The sequence below is a fragment of the Myotis myotis genome, unplaced genomic scaffold (assembly GCF_014108235.1).
Source record: "Myotis myotis isolate mMyoMyo1 unplaced genomic scaffold, mMyoMyo1.p scaffold_m19_p_10, whole genome shotgun sequence".
NCBI classification, from domain to species: domain Eukaryota; kingdom Metazoa; phylum Chordata; class Mammalia; order Chiroptera; family Vespertilionidae; genus Myotis; species Myotis myotis.
This window is the reverse complement of record NW_023416314.1, coordinates 23,052,914-23,068,203: the sequence shown is the minus strand read 5'-3', so window position 1 is coordinate 23,068,203 and position 15,290 is coordinate 23,052,914. Positions and strand designations below refer to the sequence as shown.

The window sequence follows — 15,290 nt, the reverse complement described above, 5'->3', positions numbered from 1 at the left end:
CAATGCAAGTCGCTGTGGGGCCTTGGGCCTTTTCTTGGAAGCTCTGGGTCTATCTGGCCCCAGCTGCGGTTAGGTAATTACAGGTTGCAAATGGCTGGGGCATTCATATGCAAAAGCTTCTGCCGCAACCTGGGCGGGGCGGGGACTCAAGAAATCAAAGGGCGGAGAAAGCAGCTATGGCGGAGCCTCAGCCCTGCCCTAAGGAGTTGCGAGTCCCAGTGTCCCGGCAATGGCTGCAAGCACCTGTGAGGGAAAGCCGCTCTCAAGCTCGCCAGCTGCCAGACAGTCCAGTATCTCCCCGTATGAGTCCTGGGTCCCCAGAGACTTCCCGGAACCGGATTTCAGAGCCGTCGGGAGCTTGTGTCTCCCTCCGGATTCAAAAAGACAGCCGCGTCCTCAGGTGCCAGAGCCCCCGTACCTCTGCACTCCACCTCCGCAGCTCCTCCCGCTCACAGTGTGCTTTTCTTTCCTTCTTGTTGTAGAATTTACACTCAGCCAGCCCTCCTGTAGTTCTGGATGATGTCCACCTTGTGTTTTTGATGCATTTATCGATTGTTGTGGGAAGCAGCAATTTCCCGGTTTTTATCTATGCCGCCATCTTAGTTTCTCTCTGCACAAGTTTTATGTACACATAAATACATAAGATACACATGCACATTTTACCTGTTATAACAATACTAATATTTTGTTCTTTTATGAGGGAAAATTTGTGTCAAATAGTCATATTTTTAAAAAATATTAAAATAGGAGAAAATACATGGTGGTGTGAGCAGTAGAGTTATTTCAAAGTCACTGTGACCATCCTTTAGCTTTCTATTCATGTTTATTTATATCAACTTTCCTAAAATTATAGGAACTAACCTTTGCAATTTAGGCAAAGTATTAGGGACTATATCTCTACCCAAGTTTTATAACATGATGATTAACTGATCTCTTAAACTTCTTATTGTAGGATCTGAACAGTCTTTTCAACAGCTTCTGCCAGAATTTTCTTCACAGGAGGGGATCCAGCATGCTGACCTACCAAGTATTTTTAGCATTGAAGCAAGAGATTCTTCCCAAGGCATGGAAAATCAGTACTCCTCCTCTGAACCGACTGAAATATTACAAAATAAGGGGGGAAATGTTCATTTCCAGCTCTCTGTAGGAAATTTGAAAAGTTCAGTCTTCAGTTCATCTGCTGAGGCTAATGTATTTCATCAATTAAATATACCACATAGCACTCCATGTGGTTCTACCTCTAGTGAGTGCTCAGTGAAAGACCAATTAGAAGGCCAAAAAGAAGGACTGGGCTTTGAAGAACTATCAGAAAGAGGGGCTGATACAGTGTTACACAGTCAAGGGCTCACTGAGGAGGATAAAAATGAAACCTGTGGAGTTTTAAGTGTAAATCCAGATGTACAGGAAATTGACTCACAATTATGTGTAAGAACAGTGGAGATGGGAACTTCAGTTCAGATACCACATACTATTCAGAATGAAAAGTATTTTGAGAATTCTATTAAAGCAGAAACTCCAAAAATCACACCAAACCTGTCTCAGCCATCACAATCAGAGTTGTTTTCCACTTCTGGATCATTTCTACAACAGAGCTCTATTCCAGTCTGGGTAAGTGAAGTCTGCATTGTATAAATGACATTTAGAATGCTTTTCCAATATTTTTTTAAAACTAGTATTTGTGTTTTTATTTTGTTTAGTTAAGATACTGGCCAAAAATGTACACACAAGCATTATATAGTGAGTGGCCAGATTATTATGACCACCCCATCAGTACAATGAAGTGAATTAGTTATGCAAAGAATAATAAAACCTTGAGAGTATTTGCTTAGGAAGTTTTCAATATTCAGTATTTTTGGAAGTGTCAATGAAGTACTGATGGGGTGGTCATAATAATCTGGCCACTCAGTGTGTGTGTGTATGTATGCATGTTATAATTTAAGAGTAATTATTAATATTATTCAACAGAAATAGTATTCAACAAAATAATATTCAACAGAAAAAATTCAACAGCATAAAAGTCCAAACCCAGGGGGACTTTTGAAACAAATTTCAAGAGAAACAACAAAGCTACTTGTTAGTATACCTGATAACCAATTTTATAATCATCAGAAATCTCCAAATTTGGAGATCTCTGAATTTTACTAGATTTTCCTTCCAATTCACATATCCCTTCTCAGCTTCACTGAGGAATGGTGGCTGGCCCCATGCTTCAGCACTTTGTGTTCAACCCCATTGCACTGCATTGAGTTAATCCAGTGATTTTTCAACCTTTTCCATCTCATGGCACACATAATTACTAAAATTCTAAGGCACACCAAAAAAATTTTTTGTGGATCTGATAAAAAAAAAAAAATGGCATGATTTAGATTCACACCAAATGGCTGGTTGTGCATTGGCTGTCATTTTTTATTTGACTCTCTGTAAGGGAAAAGAGGTCAGTGCCCGACTAAATAGCCGCTGTGCACCAGTTGAAAATTGCTGCAGTAATCTATTTTGTTTCAACTCATCACCTGACTATAGTATTGCTTGTCAACATCTAGACCAGACATGATTTGGCTTTTGGATTTTCTTTGTAAATTCTTGTTTGGTGTTTAAAGGATGGTATTTCCCTTAAGAAATTAATCTGTAAGCAGGGGCCTACATTTGGCTTCAACCCATTAGCGCTACTCCCTTTAGACAAGCTACCCTCTGGTTCCCCATTATCCTGTACTCATCAGCCTAGCCCTGTGATCCTGTGAGTGTATAATCCTTGCAGAAGATATTTTCAAACAATTATCACATTATTGCAATTTTTTAAAAAATATATTTTGATTTTTTACAAAGGGAGAGGGATAGAGCTAGAAACATTTATCAGCTGCCTCCTGCACACCCCTTACTGGGGATGTGCCCGCAACCAAGATACATGCCCTTGACTGGAATTGAACCCGGGACCCTTCGGTCTGCAGGCCAATGCTCTATCCACTGAGCCAAACCAGTCAGGGTCTCTCTCCAGTATTTATTAAAAGTCGGGGTGCACTGCCATGTTGTGGTTCTTCCTCCAGAATGTACATTTTCACATATTGAATGTTTAAAGCTATTACTTTTGGACATGGTTTTTTTTCTTTATTAAGGTATTACATGTTTGGATATGGTTTTCTTTTTAATTTTACTGCACAGGAGACAGAGTCTGGCCATGGTATAATGGAAGAACCAGAACTTACGTTAGTAAGCGCCAGTGACATCAGTATTGCTGAAATGGAATTTGCAAATTTATCCATAGAAGAAAAGAATGAGGCAAAAAGTTTTCAGGTAAATGTCATATTATACACTTTATACAGCAACCCATAGCTGAGAATTAGGGAACAAAAAAGGTACTACTCTTTCACTTTTCTTTCCACGAGTCAGTTTTTTCCATTAGAATTATTTGCAAATTAATGTCCTTCCCTGTATTGCAGTTTTTTGCAAGTGCAGGTTTTCTGTGTTCAGAGCAGAAACTAGAAAAGCCTATCACCACCACCCCCTTGAACAGTTTTATATCGTGTAATAGTCCTAAATGTTTTTAGCTTTTACAAATTTGAGCCAAAACTGGTGACACATGCCAGGGAAGATCTCAGATGCTCCTAAATACATGTATTTCTGATGCTATAGATTTCACTTAAGCTTGGGTTAGAATTGTTCCAAATCTGAGGCAAGATAGGTAAGGAAATCTGGAACTGAGATGGATATAGAAAGTGCTATTCTATTGCTTTAGACATTTATTCTGAAAATAAGACTATTTCAAACACTATTAAATTCACATTCCCCCTTTTTTCAAAGCTCTTTGAAATATCTTCTGCAATGGCCAAGAAGCAAACCATGTGTTTCTTGCCTGGCTCATAATGAATTATAATTTAATAAGGGCTCCAGGTTATTTATATGCAAGTGTTTTTTGTGAACTGTTGCCAAATCAGAGGAAAAACTTTAGGGTAGGATGGGAAAGTAGGCTTGGCTTGGGGGGAAAGCTGTTCATTGTACAGCTGGGCAAATCAAGACTTTCCCTAGCCAGAGAAACTCAGTCCTAAACCTGACAGGGTTTTAAGCTAAACTTTGCTTTCATCTATGACTTTCTTGCAATTAGGAGAGTGAATTTCTGCCTCTTGTACCAGAAACAGAAAACTCAAAGTATCCAGCAGCACCAGACCATTCTGTGGAGAAGCCAGCTGCAGTGTCTGCAGGTATGCGTTGAGCATCTGAAATGGGTCAGTGATCCAAAGGCTAGTGGGAGTTCCCTACACAAATTGAAGTTCCAAGTTTGCATGTTGCTCAATGAGGTAAAAATAGCTTCAACTTTTCTTTTCTACCAGAAACCCTGTCAAAGTTTACACCTGCACCAGGAAGCTTACAAGAAGCATTTGCAAAGAGAAAAAAATCATTTATAGAGAGATCTTGCCAGAGACAGAAAGAAATAAGGAATAAAACACATGTTTTTAGAAATCCTGAAAACCAAGAGATTAAGCCAACACTTTCTATAGGTAAGTTCCCCAAAACATTTGTATTCATTTGAGAAAGGGAATCTGGCTTACCAAATTAGTTGTTCTCTGCTCAGGTTCACATGTGAATGGCCTAAAAAGTCAAGTTAGAGTGTCACTTCCCGAAGACAGAAAGGCTGCACAGGCCCTCAAGCACCAAAGGACTCTAAGGTACGTATTTTATATGTGTGTGTATTAATAATGTTCACATTTCTTAAGTATCTGTCTTTGATTTCCACTTAAATTTCTTACAGGTTACACAATCAGTTACCTGAAGTAAAACGACAAAAGGAAGAGAAAGCAAAACAAGAAGCTTATGCCCAAAACAGAGCTAGAGCAAAGGAATTTCATAAGGTGAGTAAGGTACAAAGTGATTTTTCATGTCAAAAGTACACAATTGAAACTAAAATTTACTTTTATTCCCTCCACAGAAAACACTAGAGAAACTTCGAGCCAAAAATACATGCTGACTTTCTACAAAAAGTATGAAGGACTTTTATTATTTGTAACATAGGCACAATTATTTAAAGTTAATAAACTTTTATTTAAGGAATTTCACATGTTCTGAGTTCTTCCACTGCCTTAGTTCCTCCTGAGTTTGAGTCTTAATCATCTTATTCCCTAAAAAAGAAGAGTATGCAGTGGTTAAACTTGGAAAGTTTACTTTCCCACCTCACCGATCACTGATGTAAGTAGCTAAATCATATATCTCTTCAGGACAAAATAGACACTATTGAGTGTCTATTACATCCTATGGAGAACTTCAATTTTAGGTCACAGCGTTAAGAGCTCCTGGTTTTAGTCCCATAAGCTCTCTTTGAAATGACCCATAAATTAATACCTTTTTCTAATGTTTACATACCTTTTTTGCTCAATCCGGATGTCATCTCAAGTCAGTCCTATATAATAGGAATAGAGATTATCATGATCACAAACTGTATGGTAACTGAGAAGGACTTGGCTAGACAAGGACATCAAGCCCCAGACATCTAAAATGGCTGTCATCAAATCTGATTCCCAAGGACTATTACAGAAATCTCCTATAGCTTGTGTCAAATGTATAGTGGACTGTGATCTAGCAATGTAAATCTAGGTTAGTAAAATGTTCCCAGTAGGCTGAATGCTATGGTACCAACATAGCAGAAAAAAACCTATTGGGGAAATGTTTTGTGGTCATGTCCACGGCAAATGAGAAACTACATTCTAAAAGCCTTGGTAATGACCATTATACTTTGGTGTGGGGTAAGATAAAGACAATACTTGCCACAATCCTTTTAGTTGAGCTTCTTTGATCTACACTTGAATATGGACATACTTCAAAAATTCTGCACCTATGAAGAAAGATTTTAACGTTCATATTGGACTAAATTTTTCAAAATACATTTCATTAGGGTCCAAAGTACCCTCACAACCAGTTCCCAACTAGCATACATTGAAAGTTCCAGGCTTGAAACTGAAAATAATTGGAATAAGCATCTTTTCAATCAAATTAAATATTGGGAACAAATCTAATGTTAAAATAAGACTTAATCCATTTCCATTCATAAAATTCTCATAGAAAATGCACTATTTGGAAATGTTTGTGTTTCAGGGAATGCTTATCTTAGCTTTCATATTTATTATGTAGATGGATGTTCAGATGGCTATTTTTCATTCAGCTCATTCAGAGCAGTTGAACATTTTGCCCATCATCATAACATCATGCTGGTGAACACTATAAGCATAGCGGTCGGCCTTTTTAATGTCCAATTTTTTTGTGGTAGTAATAAGCCACCAGGATGGGCTACTGTAATAAGTGAATAAATGCAAGGACATTAATACTGAAATTTTATAAAGGAGCTTAAGTCTCCTGTAAACTAGGAGGGAGTTTGAAGGAAAAAATTAAAATCTTACCTATAATCATTGGGAACTAATTTCTTCAAGCAATTTACTTTAGGACCCTATAAATTGAGTATTAAGAAAAACATTGTTATTATTTTAGCAGGTGATGTAAGGTATACTTATTATTCCGCTCACTGAGCCTAGCAAAAAATGTTACAGGTCTCATTGTCACCACTGTAATAAGATTACTGTGATGGAAGCATAACCTGTGTCTCAATATAGCCACAATAACAAATTTCTGGACACCGTACACAAAAAACAGTGCCCATTTTCATATAGAATGAGGCTTTATAAAAGTTTCTCTCAAGCTTATGTATACACTATGCAAAAGCCTTTGACATCTGTATAGAAGTAGTTCCTGCTGACACTTGCTATCAATAAAGGAAAGAAACCACTAGAAGCAACAGAAATAGAAAGGCTTACGTGGTTAGGGTCTGAGTAGTAGATGGATCTGCCTGGTTTTTTAATATCAGACACTAGGGACAAGAGACAAGTATTAGTTCCTACTGAAGATTACTTATGTCTAACTGAACACTAAGAACTGTAAGAATAATGTCTCAATAAAAATACCAGGTTTAACATGCACAAAGCCAAGAAAACCAACGATGCCAGATACTGAATTTATATTGCACTGTCCTTTGAACACCCAGCAGGAATAAACTACTGAATGCAGATACCATGCAGTGCATTATGACTGAACTATAAACACTTCTGTTTTAAGTATCTGAGGATTAAATATCATTGGACAAAATCCAGAAGCATGTTAACCAGCTGACAAAACTCAGGAGGAATTGGGGTGGGGGGAGGGAGATTAACCCAAGAACTTATATGCACTAACCCATGGACACAGACAATAGTGTGAAGACCTGGGTTGGTGGGGGGAGGGTCAATGGGGGGAAATCTTTTTAAAAACAGCGACTTTCCAGTTGTCATTTCAATGAGGCAACCATATTAATGCAATAAACTATAAACCTAAGTCACTATTATCTTTATCCTCTCTCTTTGCACTAGAAATAAAGGTTACCATTGTTCAAACTGTTATTAGGTGGAATTCCTTTGCTATTTTAACATATCCAAGTCTGCATTTCTAGGATGAACCATATGGAACAGTCCGTTTAATAAAAGGGTGCAAAAAGGGGACATTTTCATTTGGTACCCCTAGACATGCAGTCTCTTCAACTCCCACCCCTCCCCACCACCAATTTTGTATATAAATACAATTATGGCAAATATTTTCAACAAGATATTGACAATTCTGCTTTATACCTAATCTATTAGTCACAACAGTAGTGGAATGCAGTACAGCAGTCCTCAACTTAACATCCTTTTGTTCAAGGTGTCCTTATCAAGTTGAGATGCCACAGCAACTTCTCATCATTTAGCCTGTGGTCACACTGGCTTCCTTTTACATCCCTTCACTTATAGTTTCAGAACCTATCAATAGTGTTAAGGGAGGACTTACTCTACTCACAAATTGCTTTTCACAACTTTGAATCCTTAATAAATGAAAAGTTAAATGTTCCACTTACCTCTACACATGAGTAAGTTAAAATCTTCACTCCTACAGATAAAACACCAAATAAAAGATTGATGAATGTGATTAAAAAACTAAAACTTATACAGAGCTATATTCAGCTGTCAGAATTATGTTTTAGTTCATGTCTGTATCATTCAGCAGTTGAACAGTTAAATTCATCATCTGAACTGCAGTTGTACCCTAAAGTTGTCACACTGTCGCCAATTAAAACTTACCTAAGCTATCACTCCCTAGAATCGTACAGATCTTCAGGATATACAAAAATACCTAAGATTTAAAAAAATTAGATTATTAATTCTGTCACAGTTTTAGCAGCTGTCTTGTAATTCCTTCCCACAGATCTAACACACAGTTCTGTGAATAAAGGAAACAACATATTTATTCTATGAGGCGTTTCCAACGATGTAAGTCTACAGAAAAAGACCCATCGGGATAGACCTCAATCATTTACACATTTTAAAAGGCATAAGCAAACCTAAGTCTCCATAGGAAGACAATGAGAACTGATCTGCTCCAATCATTTAAACTCAAAATTATAAAAATAGTCAAACATCTTCAAATTTGTAATAAAATTATCCCATAAAATTAATCACAAAAGATTCTAGCAATGCTGCAGAGAAAGTACATTCTGACTCCGCCCAAAAAAACATACAAAATGGCAAGTAGCTACTCTAATATCCATGTATAAATTGATTTTTGTGAATTTTGGTACTGCCATCTTTCCCCTATGAAATTCCCAGATTACACAGCAAAGTTAACAGAATTTTTGCCTCAGAAATGAAGATCTATATAAAATAATCTTCCCCTTAGCTACTTGTTATCAAATATAAAAATACAGGAAAAGTTTTAATGTGGCTATATTTATGTTCTTACCATTTGAAAACTTTATGCCAATTAAACTTACGAAGTCGTGTCCTAGTCATTTCTAGTATATAGTATTAAATGTACCTCTATAGCCCAACTGCCAGTTTTGGGACCCTTTCCTGCAAGTAAAGTGAAGCTGGCACAGTATCCCTATATAACAGTGATTCCCAAGATTCATTTTCTGAAATCGTGTCCTAATCAGAAGTTAAAAATTGGCAAAGTCTTTTAATAATGAAACTTGTGGAGATTTATATTACCTGACAATGTGCTACATTTAAACAAATCCGATCCAAAAACTCACCTAAAGAGTTACATAAATCCAGATAGTGTTCTCAAGATAAAACCCTAATAAAAAAAAAGTCAACTTTGTTATAGTGTTATCAACAGCAAAATAAAAATACTAAAGCAGTACGGTTGATATTTCCCTTATATTCTATGCTTTCTAAATTATTAATCCTACAGTCCTGGAACCAGTGTTTTAGGTATGTTCCTTCTTATATGTATCAAAACTCATACTGAGCAATGAGTTCTGGGTTGCAAAAGAGGCTTTATTTTTAGCACCTGTATGTAGTTTTTGTCCACAAATTACAAAAACAAACACAAGTGCTATTGTGAAATGCAGTATATTTAGCAGTATTATCAGTAATATTTATGGCGACAAGACAATGATAGTATTCCAGGCTGTTAAGAAGGGGAAATTATTAAATTCTTAGCACTGAACATTTGACAATAAAGGTCACTTTTGTCTGAATAAAACTGGATAAAAATATAATAAGGGTTTCAGATATCCTAAGAAGGGTGACTTGTTGTCATTCATTAGTGATAAGATTTTGATTTTAGGATTACAATCTCTATACTTTGATTCAGTGCTCAAATAATACCTTTAAGCTCTTACGCTGATATAAACAATTATAGGCAAAAACAGTGGGACCCTTTTAAAAATTTTATTTTTATTTAATCCTCTCCGAGGAGATACTGAAGAGAAAGGACAGAAACATCGTTTGGCTGCCGCTTGAACACGCCAACTGGGGATCAAGCCCACAACCCAAGTCATGTGCCCTTTCCAGGAACCAAACCAGCAACCCTTCAGTGCACAGGATGACAACCAACTGAGCCACTCTGGCCAGGCAGTAGGACTTTATTATTGTGCAATAGATTATTTCTGCTATGAAAGCCTCAATTTTTTTGTACATGCACAATTTCACTTCAATTTTTCTTAATAATTACTTCTTTAGCAAGTTTCTTTCACAAATTTGTTCAGAGGTTCTTTTTATTTTCATCGTGGCAGTTTATCACTGGACTGGCATATATATTCACATCATCTTTACTTTCTGTAGTTTCTTTTTCTCTAGTCTCTTTACCTTGACATTCACGTTCGTATCTCCTTTTCAGGTCATTCTGTCTTCTGTCCAATGTTTTTGGACTTTGATACTCTCTTTTTAGGCAAAGCAACGTCTTCAGTGTATTCTTGCTCTAAATATACATTCATCTTCTTTGGTAATTCAGAACTTATTATGAAATAATTATTCTCCTGCATAAAAGATACCAATATTAAGCAGTAACTAAAACTTTATTGCTTTAGTAATTACACATAACTGAGTTCTAGATGATTTCAACCTGAAGACATCTAAGATGTTAAAAATCCAATTAACTTTTGCTTTTATTCTCAATTGATAGACTAGTAGCAAACCTAACAATAGTACTAAAAAGTCCATGTCACACTAAACTCCCCAAAAAGCATTTTTATTCTTGCATTTCTTGCACCAAATGTATTATAGCCTTTCCAAAATTAAACAGGGACTGTAAGACAGTAACTACTGGATAAAATTCTTCCTGTACCATCTGAGGCACCCTCCCAAAAGTAAACAGGATAAAAATGTCACTTACCACCAATTTGATATCACATTCATCATCACGTCCAAGATTTGTAGGAACCTCATCTTCTTCTCTGCAATATTCAAAATATCAGATGACTAAATCCTCTATAACCCAATAGTATATTATATAGTTACTACACACAAAATAGCTATAGTCAAGGAGAAAAATTACACTGTCATGTATAACACCCAAAATTGGCTCTCATGTGCCAAGCTCATAGCTCAACTGTAATAACCCAAATGGCCTATTGAATCTTTGCTCCCATCATTATTAAAGTATGAACAAATTAAAAGCATAAGGATGAATGAGCATTAATAAAAAACAATTTGACATGATTAAACTTACGCTGACTCTTCAATAGGAGAGATTGATCCATCATCATCCAAGTATTTATATCTACGACTATCAAGGTCTTCTTTTTCTAAATCTTCACCAACATTCATCTGATTTAAGGATTCCTTGAGGTGGTATTCATATTTCAGTTTTTCAAGGTAGTTGAAAAATCCTCTTGCCACTGCTTGCTACAAATCAGAAAGTCACAGCCTTACAAAGTAACACTTTCCTCCACCCCTCAACAGAGGTGTGTTCCAAAACAGCAAGGACCCCCTTACCAAGAGCTCTCAGAGATCTTGATTTAACTACTCTGCCATATGCAACTCATGTAATACAACAAATACTGACTGTAAAACTCACTGCTACCTAGAAAATTATCAAACTTACCAAAGTTGGTACAACCAAGAACAAATCATATGTTGTTTGGGAATTACTAGACTTAAATGCAGATAAACAATCTTTTAACCCCACCTGGGGTTATTTTTCTATTGCTTTTAAATAGTGGGGGGGGGGGGACACACATCAATGTGATTAACACATCGATTGATAGCCTCCAGCATGAACCCTCACCAGGATTGAGCCTGCAACTGAGGTACATGACCTTGCCCAGGAATCAAACCTGCAACCTTCAGTGTGCCAACCAGCCAATGCTCTAACCACTAAAAAAGTTTAGTATTAATTCCCTCAAATAAATCAGAATTTAAATCAAGTGGTTCTCAACCTTCCTAACGCCTCTACCCTTTAGTTCAGTTCTTCATGTTGTGGTGACCCCCAACCATAAAATTATTTTCGTTGTTACTTCTTAACTGTAATTTTGCTACTGTTATGAATTGTAATGTAAATATCTGATACGCAGGACATTTTCATTGTTACAAACTGAACATAATTAAAGCATAGTGATTAATTACAAAACAATATGTATGTTTTCCGATGGTCTTAAGCGACCCGTGAAAGGGTCGTTTGAACCCCAAAGGGGTCGCAATCCACAGGTTGAGAACCGCTGCTCTAACCACTTAAGCCGTCCAGGGCGCACATAAGCAAATTTTTGAGGCTTTATTATAATCACCTTAAAACATAGGTTAACTGCCAGGCTGGCATGGCTCAGTGGTTAAGCGTCGACCTATGGACCTCGACCTAAGAACCAGGAGGTCCCAGTTTCAATTCCTGGTCAGGGCACATGCCTGAGTTGCATGCTCCAGTGGGAGGTGTGCAGGAGGGTAACCAATCAATGATTCCCTCACATCACTGAGGTTTCTCTTTCCTCCTTTCCTCTCTGAAATCAACATTTTTTTAAAAAAAGTTCAGTATTAATTCCCTCAAATAAATCAGAATTTAAATCAAGCAATTAAAATTAACTATGCAAACATTAAATCAAATACAGGAGCGTATACTGCTAATTACAGGGCATTTATCAGGCAATTCTATCAGAAATTAACTGCTCAGTATCAATAAGAAAATGAACAGCCTTGGAGCACTTCATATACAGGTATATTCACTAAATACACCCGTAAAAATTCCACCTAGTAGCCAAGTGAAGCCATCTAAATTCTAGGTGACCAACACGCCATTTCAGGCACTTTAGCTATGGGTACCCACATACACCAACTCACCTCAAAGGTTAAAATTTTCCTCCAAGGTATTGGTTTTCTTCCATTCTCTGACTCTATAAATGGGAACTGAGGTCTTTTAACTTTAAGTTGTTTCTTACTTATTTGTGACCTACTGTTTTTCCTTCCTTTTGGTCTTCCCATTGGTCTTCCTGTTGGCTTGTATTTCCTCTTTTTACGTTTCTTTGGTTTCTTTTTCTTGAATCTTTCAAAAATAGCTTTTAAAGTCAATGGTCTTGGTTCTATAGATGAGTCACTGGATGAATCTCTTGCTTGAACACTTTCAAGTGAATGAACACATTTCCTAATGGGATTTCTTTGCCTCCGTTTAGGTGAGGAAGGAACACATTGAGTTTTAAATAAGCTGCTATCAGAGGAAGAGCTATCACTAAGGAAAAAAAGGGGGAAAATTAATGTATCCTATTTATATGATTGAATGCTTATTACCAGTAATGTACGTTTCTTCAAGGACAGAAGCAGGAAAACCTGCTCAGGTTTGTGTAAACCAGCTTTTTCTCTTCTTTCCTAATCCTTGAAAATTACCTTTACCACCACTCCTTATCTACAAGGATTTCTGCTTTCCCGGTAATTCAAGTAAACATTATCAAATCTAGTGTTTTCTAGTGAAAATCTAGCAGTTGCTGCTGATATAAAAAAATGCACTTACTTTTGATTTTCAATTTCCATAGCTGAATCAGATACTGTTATGTAGTCTGGAGAATCCATTCCTGATATCTTCTTCCAATCTGTCTCAAAATTGTTCTTCTCACTTGTTCTTTGCTTTCACCAAATTTCTGACAACATAAAATACACTACATATGTCTAGTTTCCCCGAACAAGTGCCCGCACAAACAGCTAGTATTCAAACAATGCAAATTTGATACAGATTAAGCCATTATATATAAACTAAGGAACAATCATTTACAAGGCCATTCATATTTTCATGTAGAAACCATCCATTTCAAATCAAAAATCCTAAAATCTAGAAATTTTATTAATGTGTTGTATCTTTCAGTTGTGCCTCTAAAGCTATCTAGTGGAACAAGATTCTAGAAAATGTCATTCCCCCCAAAAAATATCAAACATCTTTCCAATAACAGGAAAAAATGCAATTTTGTCATTAGTCATTTAGTGATGTGCAATTAATGGCCCAAAGCCATTTTCCAAAAGCAGATGGGAACTCCTAGAAATGTTTCACAAAGCAAGCCTCAGCATACCAGGAAAAATAATTTACTATCTCAGTCCATCACACCATTTTTAAACTCCTGGCCTGGGATTTTCATTTGTGGCGTTTGCCCATTCATACCGATTCAACAAAATCACTATGAATCCCCTTTCTTGGCATAATTTTTTGTTACTATGGTTATTAAAAGTTCTGAATTCTCTCTCAAACGTCAATGAGGGTATTGGACTATTAACATTGATGTCCTTTATCTTCCTTTTCAAAAAAATTCCTGGAAAATTTTACAATAGTTTGGGAAAATAATTTAAAATTAAAAATAAAGCCCAGCCAGGGTGACTCAGTGCTTGAGCACTGACCTATGAACCAGGAGGTCCCGGTTCCATTCCCAGTCAGGGCACATCCCCTAGGTTGTGGGCTCGATCCCCAGTAGGGGGCATGCAGGAGGCAGCCCATCAATGATTCTCATCATTGTTGTTTCCATCCCTCTCTCCCTGTCTCTCTGAAATCAAAATACAATTTAAAAAAAAATAAAGATGAGAATACTGGTTCGCTCTTAGAGGATGTCATCATCATTCCACGTTTGCATTTTTCAGTGTTTAACATACTTGACAATGACCAATGAGTAAAGATTAAAGTTTTCTTAGAATTAACAGGAAAACATTTCAAATAATGGGCAATCAATAAGATCACATGTATCTTAGATTTTCCAAAATGTCCAATGGACTCACGTAGTAGTTTCATGGTTTTGTTGTAGTTTATATTCAAAATCAGACTTTGTCAAAAAATGCTCAAAAATTAAATTCAACAACATTGGGGCCAATGGCGCTGGTGCTATACCCGAGGTTGAATTTTTTTTAAATATTAGGACATTCTCAGAATGAAGTGTAGTTAATTCAAAAATCAGTTTCTGAAACTTATCTAAACAGCATGAGTGTCCCTTATTCCAAACTGGGCGAGGCCACGTGGCCTGCCCTGCACCCGGCCGGCGCCCACAGCCTCTCCAGCCATTACCAGACCTTGGTGCCTCTCAGGAGCCGCCTGCCCTCCGGCACAGAAGACGGCCTAAGCGTTACTGGTGCTATTAGCCCAGAGCACCTGCACTTGTCTATGTCGCCTACAACTCCTGCACCTGGATCACACCCGCTGTAATCGTGGTGTGTGCCTCCGCCCTCAGGCCCGACTTCTTCGGCTCGAACCTCACGAGCGTCGCGGGGGGTGGGGGGTGGGGCGACAAAAGCTAGAGGTGCACCCCCTCCCCCGCCCAGCAGGCCCGGCTGGCACTGTCCTCTTCTTACCCGTGTAGGTCTAGGTCGGCAGACGGCGGGCACCACCGACGCCGGCTCCGTCAGGGCCTCAGCTGCGTACGCGCCACCCGCAGCCCAGGCCTGGGAAGCCCGCATCCAGGAACCGCCACTCTCAGCGGCACAGCACGAAACAACCGCCGACCTCCGCAAGCGCGCGGAGGAAAAGACGGAACCAACCGCGAGACTTCGTTAAGAGTGCGGCCAAACTCTCGCGAT

The 15,290-nt window shown here is 37.7% G+C and overlaps 2 protein-coding genes, 1 long non-coding RNA gene and 8 other non-coding genes across 25 annotated transcripts in view; 1 reads left to right on the top strand and 10 right to left on the bottom strand.

Moving 5' to 3' along the window:
* The window catches only part of CEP295 (centrosomal protein 295), a 64,699-nt gene extending 59,659 nt beyond the window's left edge, over positions 1-5,040 (top strand). For 5 of the 9 annotated variants that reach the window (XM_036324704.1, XM_036324701.1, XM_036324703.1 and 2 more), the window contains 6 exons: positions 953-1,608; positions 3,157-3,288; positions 4,097-4,193; positions 4,323-4,490; positions 4,565-4,658; positions 4,742-5,040. In XM_036324704.1, coding sequence (XP_036180597.1) covers positions 953-1,608; positions 3,157-3,288; positions 4,097-4,193; positions 4,323-4,490; positions 4,565-4,658; positions 4,742-4,928 — 1,334 coding nt within the window. In that variant the 3' untranslated portion in view covers positions 4,929-5,040. Of the gene's footprint in view, positions 1-952; positions 1,609-3,156; positions 3,289-4,096; positions 4,659-4,741 lie in introns of those variants that run through there. The other 4 variants (XM_036324702.1, XR_004970338.1, XR_004970337.1 and 1 more) reach the window with 4 other exon arrangements.
* LOC118664525 lies at positions 4,963-5,392 on the bottom strand. Its single transcript, XR_004970346.1, has 2 exons — positions 5,350-5,392; positions 4,963-5,108 (listed from the first exon to the last, which is right to left on the bottom strand). It is a non-coding gene; the product is annotated as an uncharacterized LOC118664525 (long non-coding RNA).
* Positions 5,189-5,316, bottom strand: LOC118665564. Its single transcript, XR_004970671.1, has one exon. It is a non-coding gene; the product is annotated as a small nucleolar RNA SNORA25 (small nucleolar RNA).
* A 195-nt stretch (positions 5,393-5,587) lies between the features above and the next one.
* LOC118665575 lies at positions 5,588-5,712 on the bottom strand. The gene has a single exon (XR_004970681.1). It is a non-coding gene; the product is annotated as a small nucleolar RNA SNORA32 (small nucleolar RNA).
* Positions 5,713-5,746: 34 nt separating this feature from the next.
* Positions 5,747-15,242, bottom strand: TAF1D (TATA-box binding protein associated factor, RNA polymerase I subunit D). Of its 7 annotated transcripts, XR_004970340.1 has the most exons (12): positions 15,066-15,242; positions 13,255-13,381; positions 12,591-12,975; positions 10,993-11,168; positions 10,657-10,717; positions 10,131-10,300; positions 9,071-9,114; positions 8,121-8,172; positions 7,898-7,929; positions 6,792-6,844; positions 6,381-6,427; positions 5,747-5,818 (listed from the first exon to the last, which is right to left on the bottom strand). XR_004970340.1 is itself a non-coding variant. In XM_036324710.1 (7 exons), exons 2-6 carry the CDS (start codon positions 13,311-13,313, stop codon positions 10,163-10,165), a joined length of 819 nt encoding a protein of 272 aa, XP_036180603.1. In that variant the 5' UTR covers positions 13,314-13,381; positions 15,066-15,242; the 3' UTR covers positions 8,179-9,114; positions 10,131-10,162. The 7 variants fall into 7 exon arrangements, 2 of the variants coding, with proteins under 2 accessions (XP_036180603.1, XP_036180602.1); XR_004970341.1 differs by lacking the exon at positions 8,121-8,172; XR_004970344.1 differs by lacking the exons at positions 6,792-6,844; positions 8,121-8,172.
* Positions 6,117-6,189, bottom strand: LOC118665561. The gene has a single exon (XR_004970668.1). It is a non-coding gene; the product is annotated as a small nucleolar RNA Z40 (small nucleolar RNA).
* Positions 6,517-6,656, bottom strand: LOC118665569. The gene has a single exon (XR_004970675.1). It is a non-coding gene; the product is annotated as a small nucleolar RNA SNORA1 (small nucleolar RNA).
* LOC118665562 lies at positions 6,919-7,056 on the bottom strand. The gene has a single exon (XR_004970669.1). It is a non-coding gene; the product is annotated as a small nucleolar RNA SNORA8 (small nucleolar RNA).
* Positions 8,002-8,073, bottom strand: LOC118665609. The gene has a single exon (XR_004970705.1). It is a non-coding gene; the product is annotated as a small nucleolar RNA SNORD5 (small nucleolar RNA).
* On the bottom strand, positions 8,219-8,349 carry LOC118665576. The gene has a single exon (XR_004970682.1). It is a non-coding gene; the product is annotated as a small nucleolar RNA SNORA18 (small nucleolar RNA).
* LOC118665596 lies at positions 9,253-9,377 on the bottom strand. The gene has a single exon (XR_004970695.1). It is a non-coding gene; the product is annotated as a small nucleolar RNA SNORA40 (small nucleolar RNA).
* Positions 15,243-15,290: the final 48 nt, after the last annotated feature.